At 36.4% G+C, this 19,808-nt stretch overlaps 1 protein-coding gene across 2 annotated transcripts in view; it reads left to right on the top strand.

Annotated features, from left to right (window-relative positions):
* Positions 1 to 629: 629 nt before the first annotated feature.
* The window catches only part of Alg6 (ALG6 alpha-1,3-glucosyltransferase), a 45,374-nt gene continuing 26,195 nt past the window's right edge, over positions 630 to 19,808 (top strand). The window contains exons 1-6 of one of the 2 annotated variants that reach the window (XM_076862329.2): positions 630 to 712; positions 1,254 to 1,309; positions 3,339 to 3,599; positions 10,277 to 10,361; positions 17,882 to 17,971; positions 19,144 to 19,232. In XM_076862329.2, the coding sequence (XP_076718444.2) occupies positions 3,518 to 3,599; positions 10,277 to 10,361; positions 17,882 to 17,971; positions 19,144 to 19,232 (346 nt within the window). In that variant the 5' untranslated portion in view covers positions 630 to 712; positions 1,254 to 1,309; positions 3,339 to 3,517. The remainder of the gene's footprint in view (positions 713 to 1,253; positions 1,310 to 3,338; positions 3,600 to 10,276; positions 10,362 to 17,881; positions 17,972 to 19,143; positions 19,233 to 19,808) is intronic. The other variant, XM_076862328.2, reaches the window with a different exon arrangement.

The raw sequence follows: 19,808 nt of genomic DNA, 5'->3' as shown, positions 1-19,808 counted from the left end.
TTGGCTTATACAGAATGGCAGGATTCAGAAGGGAGAAATGAGTGTGTTATTATTTAAAGGATGGAGAAGAATGTGGTTATTTTAGGCAAACGTGGGAATAGGTAATTCAAACTGCCTGATGGGATACGCACAGTGGCTACTGGCAGAGCTGTTTTTATGCACGACCCACACGCTCTGGAAAATGAACGTTCAATCATATTTCTTACATGAATTGACTTCCCAGCCTTGCTATAGATTATTCGTCTTCGCATCCTTGAAGAAAATGACGGAGACTGGCTGTGCGGTTCCTCCAGAGCTCAGGCCCAAAGGAAGATTTGCTGCCCGATACTTGAGCACCAGCTAAGGGCTCTCCACTCTCCGACGTGAGCCAGGACCCGCCCCTGATAGGAATTTGTGGGCTAAGCAGCCGCTCAGGCCTTGGCCATGATCCCAGGAAAGAAGAGCAAGGGGCTTTCCACCTGCCCCTGGCCTAACCCGGGTGGCCAGCCCTCTCGGGTTCCAGCGTCAGGTGCCCGGCTTCCCACGCGGGCCGCGTCCTCCTGGCACTCAGGGTACAGACCCGCCTCGCCCCGCCCCTACGCTCGACGGGCTCGCTCCCGCACCGGGCGCGCGGGCGGCGCGCGGGCTCGCGGAGGTAGAGGTTGGGAGCGAGCGCGCAGGCGCTTTCCGGAGGCCCCCTGCGGGCGCGAATCCCAGCGTCCGGCCGCCCTGGGTAAGAGCGCGATTCCGGGGTGCTGGACCCCGAGCCAGCGTGGGTGGCTGTCGGGCATTCGCGCCGCGCCAACAGCCGGGGCGGAGCTGGTGACTCGGCTGCCATCTCCAATCCACTCCCAGGGACGCGACGCGAGGCCTCTCCAGCCCAGCTTGCATGGTCGCTCGGGGGTCGGGTGAGGAGAGGCGGTGATCGTGGTGCCACGACCTGGCCGTAGCTATCCTGGCGATCTTGTTCCTGTAGTCCCGGAGGGTCTATCCTGCTGCAGAAAGGGAGGAGAAATGTCCTGAGGGGTCGCAGCTGCCAGATGTGCTCCCCTGGGGTAGCTGCATTTCCTGGAAGCTGTGGTGGCGGTGGCGGTGGTGGCGGGGGCGGGGAGGGTCTTCCACAACGTAAAGAACACGTTCAGCCCTGGATGTGGAAGGCGCACTTGTCGGGATGCGCTCGCAGGGCCAAGCGGGACAGGAACCTCCTTTGCCGCCTACATGGCAACTTTGTGCTGTGTGGATGGCTTAGAAAGCCACTGTACTTTCCTTTACAGGTTGGAAAAGTTGTAAAGAAACCTTTTTACATTTAAGGGGAAGAGAGCAGTTAAGTGTGAGTATCTTTACACAAGGACTTAGTAAAATTAGATTTAAAATTTGATACTTTCCTGTCCCGCTCTCCTCCGTGTTTTTGGTTCTCCCCTCCCCCTCCAGTCTTCTCCATTCAGTCAATACTTCGCGGTTTCCTGCTTTCTGCCCACATTGTTTTAAATGCGGGGCAACAGCAACCATAAAGCGGATCCCTGCTCACATGCTGCTTACATTCTAGTTGATAAGTAAATGCCACTTCCTTTAATATTTTTTTATTGGAATATAATATACATACAGAACAACACTGGACACAAATTATAACTTGTTATTTGTTGGCTTATTACAAAGTAAAAACATCTTTTTAAAAATATATTTTTAGTTGTAGACGGGACACAATACCTTTCTTTTATTAGTTTATTTTTATGTGGTGCGGGGGATCGAATCCAGTGCCTCACGCAAGCGCTCAACCACTGAGCGACGACAACCCCGTCCCAGTAAAAACGTCTTTTAACCGTCACTCAACTCATCACTCAACTCAAGAAGCAGATCTCCCAGGAAACACAAGATCTCCCAGGAAATCCCTGCCATTTACTATCCCTTCTTTCCTTCCCATTGGTGTCCTCTTTCCTGATTTCTAACACCATAGATCAGTTCTGCCTGTATAGGAGTCTTTAGCAAGTTGAACCATATGATATGTATTCTTTAGTGTCCAGCTTCTTTTACTCAAAATTTTGTGTATGTGATTTTTTAATATTGTTTGAAATACAACTTCTGATGGTGAAAGAAATTGTGAAGAAAATTAAAGAAGGTAGTGGTACAGTCATTAAGAGGAGACAATTTTAGTAGGGTGGGGAGAGAGTGATCTTTTCTAAGGGATGACTTGAAGTGTAACATGAATGACAATAGATTATCCAGGGAGTTGAACTGAGAGAATTCCAAGTGCAGGGACAGAGGGAGGCTTGCATGAACTCAACAGGTTCTAGGATGGGAGGAAAGACCTTGTGGCAAAGTGCAAGGAGATGAAATTGGAGAGGCAGGCAGGGGTCATATTTTAGAGGGTCTTACGGCTGGATATTGGATTTTAAGTGTAGTAGATATAAGAAAGGTTTTTTTTTTGTTTGTTTTTTTGTTCCAGGGATTGAACTCAGGTGCTTAACCACTGAGCCACATCCCCAGCTCCCCCCCCCCTTTTTTTTTTAATTATTTAGATAGTCACTAGGTTGCTGAGGGCCTTTTAATTTAAGTAGCCTCAAACTTACCATCTTCCTGCCTCAGCTTCCCAAATGCTGGGATTATAGTGAGTACCACCATGCCTTGTGAAAGAGGAAAATGTCAGTTTGCTTTTTAGTTTTTGTTTTCACTGCTGGGGATCACTCAGGGCCTTGTGTCTGCTAGGCAAGTGTACTCTCCTGAACTTTATCCCCAGCCTTAATTTTACTTTTCAATGACTAGCCTAAAGGGAGGGAGTGATGGAGAAACATTTGTTTAATTGAATTTATTGCTTTTATATTTTCTCTTAAGATTTGGGCTATTCTTATTGATTTCTTCGCAAAGTTTCATTCTCTAAGATGAAAATTTGGTGTGATTAGTGTACATATATTTTTGAAGAAAATATTAAAAACTAAACTTCAGAAATTACTTTATGGAAGACTTCCAAAGCAAATACAAAGACAAAATTCCTCCTTTTTTTCTGTACCAAAGATAAAACATTGTGTCTTTGTGGTCTTAAAATCACACGTAGGTAAACATGGTTTAGATAGAACTGACTCTGTCACTATCTATGTCTCTTGTCATTTTCCTTCTCAGAAATGTTCCTTTGTAAGAACAAACCTCTACTATATCTTCAGACACATTTTACAGGGAGAGAGCTGCCTTTTGAGGTACACTTCCCAATTACAGGACTAAGGAAGAAGGAATAGCAAACTACTTCCTTCCCTTTGTACCTAGTCTAGCCCTCTCCCCTGGATTCTCCATATTTCTAGTTGGTTTAATAGGTTCTTTGTTAAGGTACCGTGCTAAGCTAAAGCTCTTTTTTTCCTCCTCTCCCACAGGCTACTTCACAGACATTATCAATTTCTGACTGTTTGGAAGTAAAGCACCACTTAAAATTGCTCCAACTCCTGATTCCAAAGAAGTGATAACTTTTTTCTGATCAAGAAAATAAGTGACTGACTCTGTATTATAAATATTCTGGAACTGGTTCTGTTTGCCTCCCTGAATTTGGAGAACTATGGAACAGTGGTCCTGGATGACAGTAGTAGTCTTAATAGGACTAACAGTGCGATGGACTGTTTCTCTTAATTCTTATTCAGGTAATACATTTTTACATTTTCAAAGATAGGTAAATATTTTTCCGAGTAGATTTTTTTTTGTTTTTGTTTTTATTTTTTTGGTAAGTTTACTGAGGAAGCTTTCTGAGAAGCTTTCTGAGAAGAATTTGAAGCTTTATTGGTGTGGACAATAAAATACATTTAAACATCCAATTATAATGAAAAGAAACTGTACAAGAGTTCAGTGCATTTTGTGTGTATAGTTTGTAGTTTATAGTTAATATTCTGTATATATTCATAAACTCAATATTATTGTTTTGGTTGGTACACCAAGCCACATACCTAGCCCTGTTTCATGACTCTTAATCCTATAAATTAGACATTAGTGACTTGTTTTATACAATTAATATTTGTTCAGTTTTACCCTCATGTGTATCATTTTCTGTTCCCCCTTTTTTCTTACCCTTTATGTCTTCCTAAGTACATATTTGGGAGTTTTTTTTTTTTTTTTTAAGTGTGTTTTGGTGACAGAGTTTTTGTCTGAAAATATCTCTATTTTGCTTTCAGTCTAAAAGTTTTGCTGGGCATGGAATTGTGTCAGCAATTACTTTCTTTAGTGTTTTGAAAATCTTATTTAGACTCTGTTGTTGATGAAATTTTGTTGTTGTTTCTAGACTCTGAAGTCTTATGTTCAGCCGTACATTAAAATTTTATATGAATATTTATATGAATACATGAATTATATGAACGTTTATACATTTATTGTATTACATTATTTAATGTTATCTAGGATTTTTACTGAAGGTGCTTTCTGGACACTAGTCTGCTATACTGCTGGAAACAGAAGTCCCATCTGTATTGTTTTTATTTTTATTTTGTAGTGTGGGGGATTGAACCCAGGCCTTGCAAATGCTAGGGAAGTGCTCCACCACTGAGCTATATGTCATCAGCCTTCTTCTCTGTACTGAAAGTTTCTCAGCCAAGTACCTATAGTGCAAGAAGAAAACAATTTAGCTACTTATCTCCTCCAAATAGAAGGGGTAATGATTAAAAGAGGCAGAAAAGAAACTTTGAAGTAGAAGTAGAGCTTGTGAGGTTATTATTCTGGAAGCTGAGAGACCTAAGAATTTTAAGAAATACGGACAGACTAACAGCGTCAAACTGGACATTTCAAGTGTGTGTGTAGGGGGGCATTAAAACTAGACAAGGACCATGTGAGCCTCCTGGTTGCCAGCCTATAATGAATTGAGGACTGATGGTTGTTAAAAATGAAACATCAAAACTTTTAGAAAAGTTTGTTAGTGAATAGAATGAAGGAGGTCATTTGGTAGCTGAACTGGGAGAAGAAGGGCTGAGGAAAAGCCCAACTGATAATTGTTATATAAAATATGTAATTCTGTTACTTTTGTTTTCACTCCATAATTGGCCTGTTGGAAAGTCATCCTGTTTTCTGACTCAGCACTGCATTATTCTTGAACATGATGATTCATTTTTAATCCTATGTCTCTCTTATGATTTTCCTTTCATCTTCTAATTTTGACATGTATCTTTAATTTTTTTATTGTTCATTTTTCTTTGTTTAAATACAAATTTTTTTTTTGAGGTACCAGGGATTAAACTCAGGGGCACTTGACCACTGAGCCACATCCCCAGCCCTATTTTCTATTTTATTTAGAGACAGATTCTTACTGAATTGCTTTAGCACCTCGATAAATTGCTGAGGCTGGCTTTGAACTTGTGATCCTCCTGTCTTAGCTTCCCCAGCTGCTGGTGTTACAGGTGTGTGCCACTGCGCCTGGCAGTAAATGAAAATTTTAACTGATAATTTGTTTGAAGTGTTTATGTTGACGTGGAGTTAAATAAAATTAAAATTAGAGTATAGGAAAAAATAATACAAATTTTAAAATTACAGTATTTCATTGTTGCTGGTATGTATAATCAAATGCTCAGTGGACATTTAGTAGAGGACAATATTCTGTTCCTGTGGCTTCCATATAATAATTAATCTCACATCTCTCTCATGTTTTATTCAGTTATATTTACCATCTGGAAAACAGGACCCTGCTGCTTATTTTAAACCTTGTTCTTAAATTGTACCTCAGAAAGTCAACAGAATGAGATTACATTTAGGTTACTGTTTAGGACAAGTGCATTGTTGCACATTAGTGGAGTATTTGTAGACAGCTATTCTATATTTTTATCATTTTTCAGATAAGATAAAAAATGCAGAACATTAAGATAAATGGTGTTCTGATCCAGTTCTCCAATCCCATTACAAAGAATATGATGTGTTGAGCATTTGCATGTGAAAAACTGCTGTGCCATAGAAGCTGGGAGACTTAACACATAACAGCTGTGATGCTGCTGAGGGATTTCCCCCACCCCCACACTTGTTAGTTAAAATACTTTTCTGTTATAATTTGTTTTTTAGTTTCCATTTGTTTCACATTCTTTTAAGGTTCTAATTAGGAAGCACTAGTGTAAAAGAAAAGTATCATTCCCTTTTACCATTGTAGGTTTTCTGTTGGGGTTCCCAGACAAAAGACAGATTAGCAAGAGAAAAACATACAGATTTATTCAGTAGGACAGACCAGCAGCGACATGGGAGCCTTCACAAGGAAATGAAGACCTGAAGAAACAATTAAACCTGAGCATTTTTGTACTAGGTTGGATGAAGAACAGAAACATGATAGGACAAAAGGAATATGAGCTCAGAGTGGTAAACTGGGAGAAACTTGGCAAAGCTGATCATTTGGTTCCTGGTTGTCCTTCCATCTTTGGAGACAAGGATGCCCCTTTCCTCTGGTTATAGGAGGACATTTGTCACATGAGGGTTTTATGGCCTACTTCAGGGGAAGGTCAGAGAGTCCTTCTTGCACCTTCTATTTCTCAAATTCCTTCAACTTAAAATATGCAGAATGCCAAGGTGCCATATTTTTGGTAGCACATTCAGAACCCTGTCATACTCAAGTGAGAAACTCTGGTTAGCTTGCTTACTATGAATGCATCCTTCTTCCTTTGGAAACATGGATATAATTTATGCAAACTACTAATATATATTAATGTTTTCTAAAATGCATACCTCTTACATTATTGGAGTTGATTATGTAATTTTCACACAACTGAAATATTGAATAAATATTGCTTGTTGCTTTTAAACAATCTATGGGGAGTAGACAAATTCTGATTTTAATATTAAGTATTATAGTTTATAGAAATTTCATAATTGTTCTATACTTGATTTAAAGTGTTACCTTTGTCTTTAGAGAAAATAACACTTGAACTGAGAAGGGCATCTTATTTTAATAATCTTTTTATTCCAAAGTTGTATTGACTGCTTAGGAGAAGAAAGTCATACAGAATCAATCATTGTTGAAATGTGACTGTGTTCTAGTCAATTGGTTAATTTCTTTGAACTTAACACTTAATCACGGCTATTTATAAGGACTCACAGGACTCATAAGTTGAGTTACATATAAACGGGATTTTATTACTGAAAAATTTTAGCCAAATCTCCTTTTCTTAGAATGTAAAAAATTTCAGTGTAAAGTATGTGTTAACAAAGAAACTACCTGTGCTGTAGATTCAAACATAATTCTGAATAGTTCTGCAATTAATAAAATGAACATTTAAGTGGTACTTTAAGCCATTTTCCTGTGAATGAGACAAAATTGAAGTTCTGTACATATACATCAATGTGTTTTCTTAGGTAATTCTGAATCTTGTGTAAATGAATTTGTAGGATTAATCACTGTGGAAGGAATCCTTTTTGCCCTTCCCAAGTGCAGCTCCCATAGGTACAGTTGGGTTGTCCTTCTAGGTTGCTTTAAGGGCACTTTAGCAGTTTTAAAAACTTAAGTACTAATTTCATAGCCAGTGTCAGCTGAATTTATTGAAGTAGGTCAGACTCTGGATAAAAACTTGTTTCCCAACCCTAAAGAGAGTCATTATCCATTCTTCTATTTGTGAGAGATTGGTAATAAATTCTTCCACATTGACCACAAGTCTAGAGCAGTTTCAGAAAATCTAGATAGTTGGATTTTTTGAGGTATAGGAAATTACTTGAAATCCTCTCTTGACTTTTATTATCCCAGTGGTCCAAACCCAAACAAAAACAAAACAAAAAATAAAAACCCCAACTCTCTTCCTCCTCCAAAGTAAGCCATATTTGTTGGTTATATTCATTGAAATAGAAACACTTTCCTATAAAAATATACATGTAGGGGCTGGGGTGGTGGCTCAGTGGTAGAGCGCTTGCCTAGCATGCAAGAGGCACTGGGTTTAATTCTTAGCACCACATATAAATAATAAAATAAAGGTCCATTGACAACTAAAAAAAAAAAAACCTACATGTAAATAATGCAATTAATTAATTGGGGGAATTCTTTTCCTTTTTGTTTTCCCCCTGTGCTGGGGATTGAAGGCAAGGCCTTACACATATGAGGCAAGAGCTTGACCACTGAGATACATACCCAGCCCTTTTTGAATTTTATTTTGAGGCAGAACTCATTAGATTGCCCAGGCTGGCCTGGGACCTGTGATCCTTTTGCTTCAACCTCCTGAGTAGCTTGGGTTATACGCATGTGCCACCATACCCAGCTTTTTCTTTTTTAAAAAATTTTGTTTTATGTTATTCTGTCTTTGTTCAGTTGAATTAAGTAAGTTTCTAATGTATCTCTACCAATCTGCTTCCTATGAACTCTACAAAGTAAATTTCTCTGTCTATGGGAACTAAAATTCTTATTTGGGTAGTGATTAGAAAATGGTGTCAGTCATATGATGAAACATGATACTGAATGGATAAGTATTATGATGAAGTCAATAATTAATGACCAATATGTTTTTAATTTATGAGAAGCTTCATGGAGGATTTAGGATTCAAGGTGATTCTTTTCTTTCTTCCTTTCCTTTCTCCTCCCAGTGCTAGGGACTGACCCTGGGGTCTCATACCTGCAAGGCAAGCCCTCTGCCCCTGAGCTACACTTTCAGCCCCTTGAGGTGGTTCTTTGAAGGTTGGATATGAATTGATAGAAGAGGTAAATGGAAAAAGGTATAAGCAGCATGAACAGAGAGAGGCTTAGACTTTCAAAGTGCCAGGCAGTAATTTAAAGATGTTTTTGGGCAAGAACCAATATTTGGGCATTGTGTTCAAGCACTCTTGGCATAATTAATTGATCTGCCATCACAAATTAACATTGCACATCTAGCAAGTGTAAAATCAAATTCAAGTCTCATGAACTCAAAATCCTGGCTATGTCACACTAACTATACCAGCTTGCTTTCCATTAGCATTCATGAAGAATCTGTTAGGTGCCATTGGTAGAGTCTAGTAGGTGTTATTATATCTTGAGGCTACAAATGAATAAGATATGGTTCATCCTGAGCGCGTGGTGTGTGTGTGTGTGGGGGTGGGGGGTATACATGGGTGGGTGATTTCTTGTGTCAGTTGAATGATTGAGTCAATGTGTATATGCTATGGAGTTGTTAATCTATTTTTCCCTTAATTATTTCACAGTGGGACTATCTCCCTGGATGTAGATTCTAAAATTTAAAGAATATTGGTATAATAACAAACATTTAATGAAAATAGTTTACTCAATTGTGGTGTTACAAAGCTGGAGAAAATCTAAGTTGGATTTTAGTGGGCAGTGGTATGTCCTTATTCAACTGATTAATGAGTACATTTGACTGTATGTGTCTTCCACCTTACTTGCTGTCTTAAAAACCTGTGAATCTATTGTACCTCTTTGAGCTTTCTCAGTTTTGTAGTCAGCTGCTAGTTAAAGAATGAGTAGGTGTTTACTGTTTACTAAAAGAAAATATCTTTGTGTCACTTAAGTAGGTTATTATCCTTAAACAAGTTGTAAGGCATTACAGAGTAGGAGGTAATAACATGGGCTATGGAGCCTTTCAGACTGGGTTCAAATCCAGACTCTGCTTCTTACTGAGTGACCATTGCCTCTGTTTTTCTAGCTTTAAAATGGGGATGATAATAATTATAATACTTATTGGGATGGAGAGGTATGGCTCAGAGGTACATGGCTTGCCTAGCATGTGATTCCCAGCCCTGCAAAACAAAACAAAAATGTTTAGCATTATCAAATGTTAGTTATTAAAGGTCCATTATCCCTTATTTACAATTATGAGGAAAAGGTTATATACTGAAAGTTTTTACATAACTCATTTGGTAGGAAAGCCTACAAAAGTGACTAATTTTTTTCATATATACTCTATTTTTAGTTATGTACTTGACCTTTAATTATTTATAGTTTGTACAAAAACATAAAACATAGATGTTTGTTATTATAATTCTTATGATACTCATTGGACAGTATACTTGACATTCTTTCTCATGAAGTAAAAATAAACTTGGCTACCTTATTTTTAATTGAGTAATATTAACAGTAGCTTATACTGATTGACTGTGTGCCAGGCACTGTTGGGTAGTTTAGGTCTGCTATCTTACTTGTTCTAGTACTCCCCGAGGCAGGCTCTGTTGATCCTGTTTTGAATGTGCTCAAGCTTAGGGAGGCTGAATCACTGGGTATGTTAGCATGCCAGGATTCAGACCTTATCTCTCTTGACTTTTTTTTTTTGAATTCCTGAGTACTTTTCCAAACTTACACTCCCTCTGTAATTTAGAAAATCTTTCAAAGGAAAAAACAATCACTGATATACTAAAGTGGATTGTTGTTTTTTATTTTTACCTTTCATCTCAGGTGCTGGAAAACCCCCTATGTTTGGTGATTATGAAGCTCAGAGACACTGGCAAGAAATTACTTTTAATTTACCGATCAAACAATGGTATGGATAATTTTAATTTGATTTTGTTATTTTAATCACGTGACATAGAGTTTTTGAAGATACTTAAAAGGAAAACACTGTTTTCTTTATCTTGAGCATCATCATCTCCTGCATACTGATGGTGTTTTTGTCTCATATATTGCCTTGCGTATTGTAGTCCCATCTCTGAAACTATGTAATCCTCATAGTTAGCCATATGTATATTTAGTCAGTGGGATATGCTACTGAGCCAGAACTGTGATGGTAGAATACTATATGTCTCAGAAAATCTTCTGGACGTAAATTACAGAAATACTCATGTCCTGTTCCCTCATCTGCTACTGTTCTTACTAAATATCACTTTGATTTAAGTTATAGGTAAAAACAGAATGTCTTGGTAATAGCAGATGGCTAAATTTGTGAAGCTGAAAAGGGGACAAAGGGAAGAAGCCTATTGTAATAAGACTTGTTTTCAACTCTGAAAAATTTACGTGTGTCCCTTTAGTTCATCTTTGAATACCCTGCATCTAGTATAGGCTGTGGCACTTTGCAGCTGTTCAGTAAATATTTGTTGAAGAAATAAGTGTTTGTATGTTCTTTTTCATGTGGTTCCATTTTTGTAGCTTTCTCTGGTGTTGTGAAGGAGGATGTCAGCTCTAGCCTTCATGGGTTTCATGGTATAGAATATATGTATATACAGCACTCAGAGAATATTGCAGAAATTTTTATTAGTTTTTGTTATTCTCAATCACTGGAACCGTGGTGATCAACCTTAACTTTATATACAAGTCTACCTGGAAGTTCAATGTGTCTGCTGGCAATGTTAGAAGTGTACAGGAGCTGTGAGAAGTATAGATGCTGGAGTCAGACTGCCTGGGTTCAGACCCTGGCTTTTCTGTTTATCTGCTCTGTGACCTTTGGCAAATTATTTAATCTTCTCTTCCATTTTTCACTTGTAGAATGGAAATAATAGACTGCATAGTTCATTGGATTTTTGTGGGAATTGAATAAAATAATCCATGTGAAGAACTGAGACCAGTACCTGACGTGTAATGTCCTTTCAATATGTTGGTTGCCCTTATGGTTTCATAAAAATTTGTACCATGTCATTTTTATTGAACATATTTCAGTAACAATTGATGTTATTACTTATTGATTTACTGGATAGCTTGTTTGTTAAAATGTTCATAACATTCTTTCTGTTGACTCCTTTGGTCACTGCTTTTATGTAATTCCTTTACCAGAGAGTTGTATGCAACTCAGTTGAACTTTCTATTAATAGTCTGGCTATACGCTAGTCAGATTTTGGATTATTGCAAACAGAGGCCAGCTAAATATTTGGCATTATTGTTAATTGTTCTTTTTTGAGCATCTTTCAGATCTTGACATTTAATTAACAAGTGTCACTGTTTAGATTACCAGTGAATTCTTAATGCTGCTTTCTTGCTTGATTGGTAGAATGAGATAATATTTACTGACAAATCAGAGCCCTGCTTTTGAGCTGTGTAATTGTTTTGTAAATTTTACATGGATAATTTTATTCTTGGCTATTCTTTGATAAGTAGTTCTCAAAGATTTTGTAATGAAATTCAATGTAATATTAATATTGAAAGATGAGAGAAAAGGGAAAATTTGCAGCTTTCAGCGTAATGCTAGGGGGAAAAATTGATATCAGGAGTGAAAATATAATCTTAACCATGTAGGGTAGATGGATCATTCTAATGCCGATCTACCTCAGTTTTTCAAACAATGGTATCCTACTTTGGATAACAGAATTAAGAGTTGAAAATATGTACAATAGTCATCGATCATCCATGGAGGATACTTCAAAGACCCCCAGTGTATGTCTGAAACCACAAATATTACTGAACCCTTTTATATACTTTGTTTTTTCGCTGTATACACATTTATTCATATTCAGTTGCTATAATGATATGTTGCAGGCTTGATACTTTATAAGGAAAAGAAGCTTGTTTAGCTCACAGTTCTGAAGGCCCAAGGGCATAAGGCTGGTATCTGCTCAGCTCAGGTGAGGGTTTCATGGTAGATGGTATCACAGTGGTGGGAATATGTGCAGAAGTGATCACAGTAAGCCATATCAGACAGTATGCCGGAGAGAGACTTGGGTCAGGCTTACTCTTTTATAACAACTCACTTTCATGAGAATAACCAACACAGTATGACATATCATTATCAATCCCTTCTGAGGGCAGTGTCCTTGGTGACCTGGTTACCTCCCACTAAAAGATCACTATTTAATACTGCCACAGTGAGGACCAAGCTTTCTGCACATGAAACTTGTGGACAACCACATCTAAACCATAGAACATACGTATTATAATAGTATAAATTAGGAACAGTAAGAAAGTATCATTAACTACTAATGAAATGGAATAATTATAATAATATACTGAATAAAATTGCCAGCATCACTATTTTTATGCTTTAGAGCCATTATTAAGTAAAATAAGGGTTACCTGAATACAAGCATTACAGTACTATGACAGTTGATCTGCTAATCAAGATGGCTACTGATTGATAGGTAGATAACTTATACCATGTGAATGTATGCTGGACAAAGGGTTGATTCATCTTTTGGACAGACTAGTGTGGGAAGATGTGATATTTTATTATATTTTTCAGAATGGCATGCACTTCAGAACTTAGGAATTATTTATTTCTGAAATTTTCCATTTAATGCTTTTGGGCCATAATTGACTGAGGATAACTGAAACCATAGAAAGCAAAACTGAAGGGGGGATTATTGCATACATTTTCATTATTAAAATATAAGATGTATAATTCACAGCATACTTACATGATCAGGTTTTGATTATGGTCTGGGAGTCTTTGAAAAATTATGAGGGCTAGGGATGTAGTTCAGTGGTAGAGCACTTGCCTAGCATGCACAAGTCTCTGGGTTTGATCCCCAGCATATCAACAACAAAACACGAAAAGCCTAAAATAATGTAGGAGCTAAATTTCATGGTGAAATGAGTGTTTTTGAAGTAATTAATAGAGAATAAGAATATGTTGGCTACTTGGGAGGCTAAGGCAGGAGGATGGCTTGAGCCCAGGAGTTCCAGGCCAGCCTGGGCAGACACAGGGAGATCCTGTCTCAAAAAGAAGAAAATGTGAGCTTAATCAATAATGCAATTATCTGAAGGACTTCGAAGGGCTGATAAAAGTGGCTTAATGATGGTAATCAAAGATTCAGGTTTTTCCTTTTATCTTCTTTGCCATTCTTCTATACTGGCTTTTTATTCTGAGGCCTTTTACCTTATAGTCGTTAGATGAAACTCTGGGCTTCAAGCATTGTGATTTTATAAAGTCATGTTAAAAGCCGGAATAATAGTAATAGCTTTCTTCTTTCTACCTCTTTTTGTCAAGGGGCAAAATCTTTCCCACCTTTGAAAAATAATCATTAGCAAAAAGAACTGCCTGGTCCAGTGTAGGTGTGGTGTCATAACCTGGGACTGGCAGGTATGAGCTGAGCTTGTCACTTTCTAAACAAAACTATTGTTTTATAAATCAGGAGGATTGGTGGAAATGGTGGTTTATAACAGTGAGGAAGCTGAAAGATTCTCAATGTCTCTTGGTAGAGATGATTAGAATAATGTGTACTTCCCTTGTGCATGTGTTTTTTCTAGGTAAGACTCCTGGAAGTGGAATCTCTATTGTAGACAGTTTCAGTGGGTACTAACACCAGTGTCTCCACATACTATACCAACCCTTAATCATACTATACTTAAAATTTGTATTTCCTTGAGTACTTATGACATTGAGCATCCTGAAATAAATTCATTGATCATATTTCCTCTCAAAATTGCTTGTTCATATCTTTTCCTTATGTCTCTAATGGATTAATTATCTTGTTTTTTTTTTGTAATGATTTTTTAAAATAAATAGTTATTTAAATTTTTAATACTGTATAACTAATGACCACAAATAGGAATTACCTAAACATACATTTATTATCACAAAAATTTTTTAATGTCAGAAGTCTGGGCATAACTTATTGTGATAATTCTGCTCAGGGCCTCAGAAGGTTTCAGTCCAGGTGTCCATTGAGCTCAAGATGTATTAGAGGATTCACTGGCGAAAGATGCACTCCCATGTTCCCTCGGGTTGTTGGCAGAATTAACTTCTGCAAACCCAAGGGCTTCAGTTTCTGATTGCAAGCCACCCTTAGCTTCTGGAATCCACTTGCAATTTCTTGCCACGTGCCTTCTCCAATATGCTGCTTACTAAATCGTGGCAGCTTGCTTCTTCAAAGTCAGTGAGAGGGTCTGTCTAGCATATCTGCTAGCAAGATAGAATTTTACATAGACATAAACACAAAAGTGACATTCTATCCCATTTGCCATATTCTATGGATTAGAAGCAAGTCACAGTTCTTACCCACACTCAAGGGGAGGGGATCAACACATTCAAGGGTTAACATTAGAAAATGGGGCTCAAGGGGATGCCTTAAAGTCTGTTTGCTACCATATGTTCTGCAGTTTAATCATTTTTTCATATGTGTGTATGAGTATATAGAATAAAAATCTTCCTATCTGCTCTTTTAATTTTTCTTGTGGTTTCTTTTGTTGTGTAAAATTAATTTTTAAAATTTTCCATAGAAGTTCTTTGAACAATTCTTAAAACTTTCCTGAAACTGAAACTTTCAAATTAAGATTTTTTTTGAAGCAAAAATATTCATAATGACTCTGGGTTGTTAGGAAAAATTACATCTTGAAGTTAATGATAACATTTCTTTTTTTCACTACTGAGCTGTCTCCAGCCCTTTTCTCTTTTTTTTTTTGTTTCTTCTTTTTAAAATTTTAGACAGGGTCTCACCAAGTTGTGGAGGCTGGACTCAAACTTGTGATCCTCCTGCTTCAACCTCCTGAGTGTAGGGGTTAAAGGCATGTACCACTGCCCCGAGCTTCCAATGAATGATAACACTCTTGAATGGAATTTTACATTTTTTTTTTTTTTATTTAATACTGAAACATCCACTGAGATTATGTAGGAATTTAGTGGGGAATTCATTTCAGTGTTATAAATAGCATTATACAACTTTTCAGGTTTATCTGAAGTATGTAAAGCAGGAATATCAATTTATTGTTTTGTTTCTACTGGTAGATTTTAAAGTTTTACTTGAAATGCTTTTAAGCTATCTTCTTTGGTGCTTCCCTCTTATGTAGGAATGTCCATAAGAGCGGGGAACACAGTTTTTAGCCCTTTCATTCTTTTCTCCCAATCTAATCAGTGATTTTATTTACTGTATGTATGTTTACGTGCTTACAGCTTATTGTCAGGGCTGTACCTCATTTCCTTATCTCCAGTGAATCTCAAGGTTAAAGTAAATGAAAAATAGCTTTTGCCTTATAAGAGGCTGAAAACCAAATTATTGGTTGAAATGTAATTCTTGAATTTCTTGATGATTTCCCATTGCTCTATCTATACCAGTTTCATGGCTAATGGCCAGTTTTAACTATGATTAAGCACGTACTTTGCATCAGGCAGTGGCATTATACAAAGTTGTATAATGCTCCTTATTTATTTATTTATATTTTTTATATTGATTTTTTTAAATACATGACAGTGGAATGCATTACAATTCTTATTACACATAGAGAGCACAATTTTTCATATCTTTATATATAAGGTATATTCACGCCATTTCATGTACTTTGTTTTTTTTTTTTGCATTACAGTTCTTATTACACATATATACCACAATTTTTCATATCTCTGTTTGTATAAAAAGTATGTTGACACCCAATTCGAGTCTTCATACATGTACTTTGGATAATGATGTCCATCATATTCCACTGCCCTTGCTAATCCTTTACCTCCTCCCTTTTCCTCTCACCCCTCTTCGCTATCTAGAATTTATCTAATCCTCCCATGCTCCCCCTCCCTACTCCACAATGAGTCAGCCTCCTTATATCAGAGAAATCATTCAGCATTTGTTTTTTTGAGATTGGCTAACTTTGCTTAGCAGTATCTTCTCCAGTGCCATCCATTTACCTGCAAATGCCATGATTTTATTCTTTTAATGCTAAGTAAAATTCCATTGTGTATATATGCCACATTTTTTTTTTTATCCATTCATCCACTGAAGGGCATCTAGGTTGGCTCCATAGTTTACCTATTGTGAATTATTCTGCTATAAACCTTGATGTAGTGTGTCCCTGTAGTATGCTGTTTTTAAGTCCTTTGGGTATAGTCCGAGGAGAGGGATAGCTGGGTCATATGGTGGTTCCATTCCAAGTTTTCCAAGGAATCTCCATACTGCTTTCTGTATTGGCTGCACCAATTTGCAGTCTCACCAGCAATGTATGAGTGTACCTTTTTCTCCACATCCTCACCAACATTTATTGTTGTTTGTCTTCATAAAAGCATAATAGCTCCTTAATTTAACTCAATGCTTCAACAACTGTATGAGGCAGACATAATAAAACTATGCTAATGTGCCCCATAGTAACATGAATTTGGAAATAACACAATTGACACCAGTCTTTAGGCAACCCTTTCTAGATAAGTGAGTCCTTTGTTTGCCAGGCCCAGTTTCCTAGATTCAAGCTTTCAAAAAGAATTCCAGCTAACCTGGAGATTCTGCAGGCAGGACAACTGCCACCAGCTGATACCATAACATAGTATCCTATGCCCAGATCCCTGGGCCTTCTGTATGCCTTGATCATTTTATTAATCTATACCCCTTTCCATACAGACCTACATTTTATGGAACTGACAAGAAGAAGAACAGATTTCTGAATGTGAATAATCAATTATTTAATATGATCATGTTGAGTGCTAACATAAAACATTTTTTAAAATCCTGAAGTAAAAAACTGTGACTTCAAGGAATTGCTACCCATTTGAAATAGGTTTATGAACAACAGTTACTTGTAGTTTTTAGAGTTTAATTTGCATTATTCTAAATTATTCCTATGACTAAGAAAACAAATTGGATAGAAGAAGTTACTTAGTTATAAAGGATATGACTAAGAAATCCATTTATATAAATTTACTTTTTATTTTTTGAGTCAGTGTAGTTATATACAGTTCCTATACATTCTGGCCAACTGGAAGAGCCAAGGAATTTATAAACATTAGACCTAGTGTTCTTCATTAATTCACAGAATCTTGTATTAAGTAGATTCTTTTTACATGTTGATTGAAACAAAGTCTTAGTTAAAGCCTACCTTTGCATAAACCAAATATTCATGTATTCTTTGAAATTGACTTTTTACTTTTTAAAATTGTGATCCTTAAAAATATTGTTTCCCTAATTTATTAGACTATCAGATGCAAATTCTTTTTTTCTTGCATTTTTTTATTAGTCATTGATTAAATCTACTAGTAATAAGGTAACAATAAGTTTCAGTTTGCCTAAGATGGTCTTGGGTTGAATCTTTTGTCTAAATTATTTATAACTTAACAATTACTATTTAAATTATGAAACTTAATTTTAATGAAACTGTATGAGATATTAAACTAAGTCTGTTTCTTGACTATTGATGAATGGTGCCTTTTTTCTTTTTCCCTAGGTATTTTAACAGCAGTGATAACAATTTACTGTATTGGGGATTGGATTACCCACCTCTCACAGCTTATCATAGTCTCTTATGTGCATATGTGTAAGTTTTTCCTCTTTCACTCTGAATGTTTATGGCTTTAGCAAATACCGTTAGAAACACTGTGATCTGGCTTTACCGAAGAGAGGAGAAATCATTTGTAGCTATTACTGTATTATGTATTTACAAATGGATTTTAAGAAAGGTAAATATCAGGGTTTGTCCATTTCTCTAATTTCTTTGGAGGACAGGCTAGGAAGAAATGCAAAATTTTATCTTTGTTTGGAAGTAAAGATGTTACCAATTATACATTGGATACTGAGAAATATCTAAAGTGGGTTATTTGTGCACAGAAAAGGTGTGTGTCCCCCACCTGGAAATTGAGCCTAGGCCTTGGGGTGTGCTAGGCAAGAGCTCTACCACTGAGGGATATCCCCAACCCCAGAAAAGCTTTTCTTGAATGGCCCAAAGTAATGAAAAATATAGGGCTATTCTTACTAATCTATCAAGTTAGAAACTGGAATTACTGGAGTGTTTCACTTCTGACATGGAATTGGAATTCCTTTTAAAGAAATGGAGTAGTATATAGAAGATGAGGACTTGTATTTTGGTGGAGCCCAGTCCTACTCTGTAGTAGTATTTCACCTCAGCCTTGACGTCAGCAAAACTTTGAGGAACTTCTTCACATTATCTCCTGAACTTCTTTTCCTTGTTTTATTATTTCAATCTTAATTATTTACTACTTTGTAAAAACTATGGATTGAAAATAAGCTCATAAATGTGATAATTAATTATACTTTTCCAGTGTTAGGGTAATATAATATGATTGAAAATTTCATTTATCTTCAATATTTGTGTTTAGTTTTATCATTGATTGACAATAATTGTTTATTATAGACAATTGTTATAACTGAAAAGATTATAAAGCACAAGTATATTGTTCTTTATCAAATATGTGCTTAATATGTGGAATGACACATCAGCTTGGTTTTACGCTGGAACTGTGAAGGGAAAGCTTCCCATTATACATTGCATGGTTTTGTTGCAAGATGAGCGAGGCAGATGCTATTTTATAGCTTAAGTCAATTTCACATGATTAAATAAAAAGTAAAGCTTTAACATTGATGTTAGTGGACAGTTCTCAAAATAAATTCATATATCCTTAAAATAACTTCATATTCTTTTATTGCTGCAAGTGAAAAAGAAGGTACATTTATATATGCTTTGATTTGCAGGGCAAAGCTTATAAATCCAGACTGGATTGCTCTTCATACATCACGTGGATATGAGAGTCAGGCACATAAGCTCTTCATGCGTACAACAGGTAAAAGAACAACAGATATTGAATATAAAATTTGATTTTTAAAAAATTGAGACAAACTGATAAAAAGTACTATTATTGTTCTTAATGACTTTAAAATTGTATAATTATACATATGCATATTGTATATGTGTCCATGTATGTGTCCATACATATAAATATAAATATATAATACACACACACACACATATATATATACATACACAGACAGTATAAAACCAAATTTATAAGATAAGAAAAAAAGTAGAAAGGAATAATTCTGACTACTTTACATTTATTATTGCACTTAATTCTTTGAACTCCAAAGTGAGATAAATACTATTATTATCCTTATTTTAAGCAGAGGAAACTGAGGCATAATTCAGTGAGGCAGATAAATAGCTGTAAATTGAAGCTTCTGTTATTTAGTCTGCTGCTTTAATATCCTAATTCCAAGACCCTCTCACCTTTTTTAAAGTAAATGTCTATCATTTATTGTATTTTTGAACACTGTTGCTAAATTAATCTATTCAACTAGTTTTATTGCTCTGTGTATGTTGTTCTAGAAGTTGAAAGTAACAAGCTTAGATTTCTTTAAAA

This window comes from Callospermophilus lateralis, chromosome 7 (assembly GCF_048772815.1).
Source record: "Callospermophilus lateralis isolate mCalLat2 chromosome 7, mCalLat2.hap1, whole genome shotgun sequence".
Taxonomy (NCBI): Eukaryota; Metazoa; Chordata; class Mammalia; order Rodentia; family Sciuridae; genus Callospermophilus; species Callospermophilus lateralis.
Note: the sequence above shows the minus strand (reverse complement) of the source record. Positions and strands in the feature narration are given on the sequence as shown.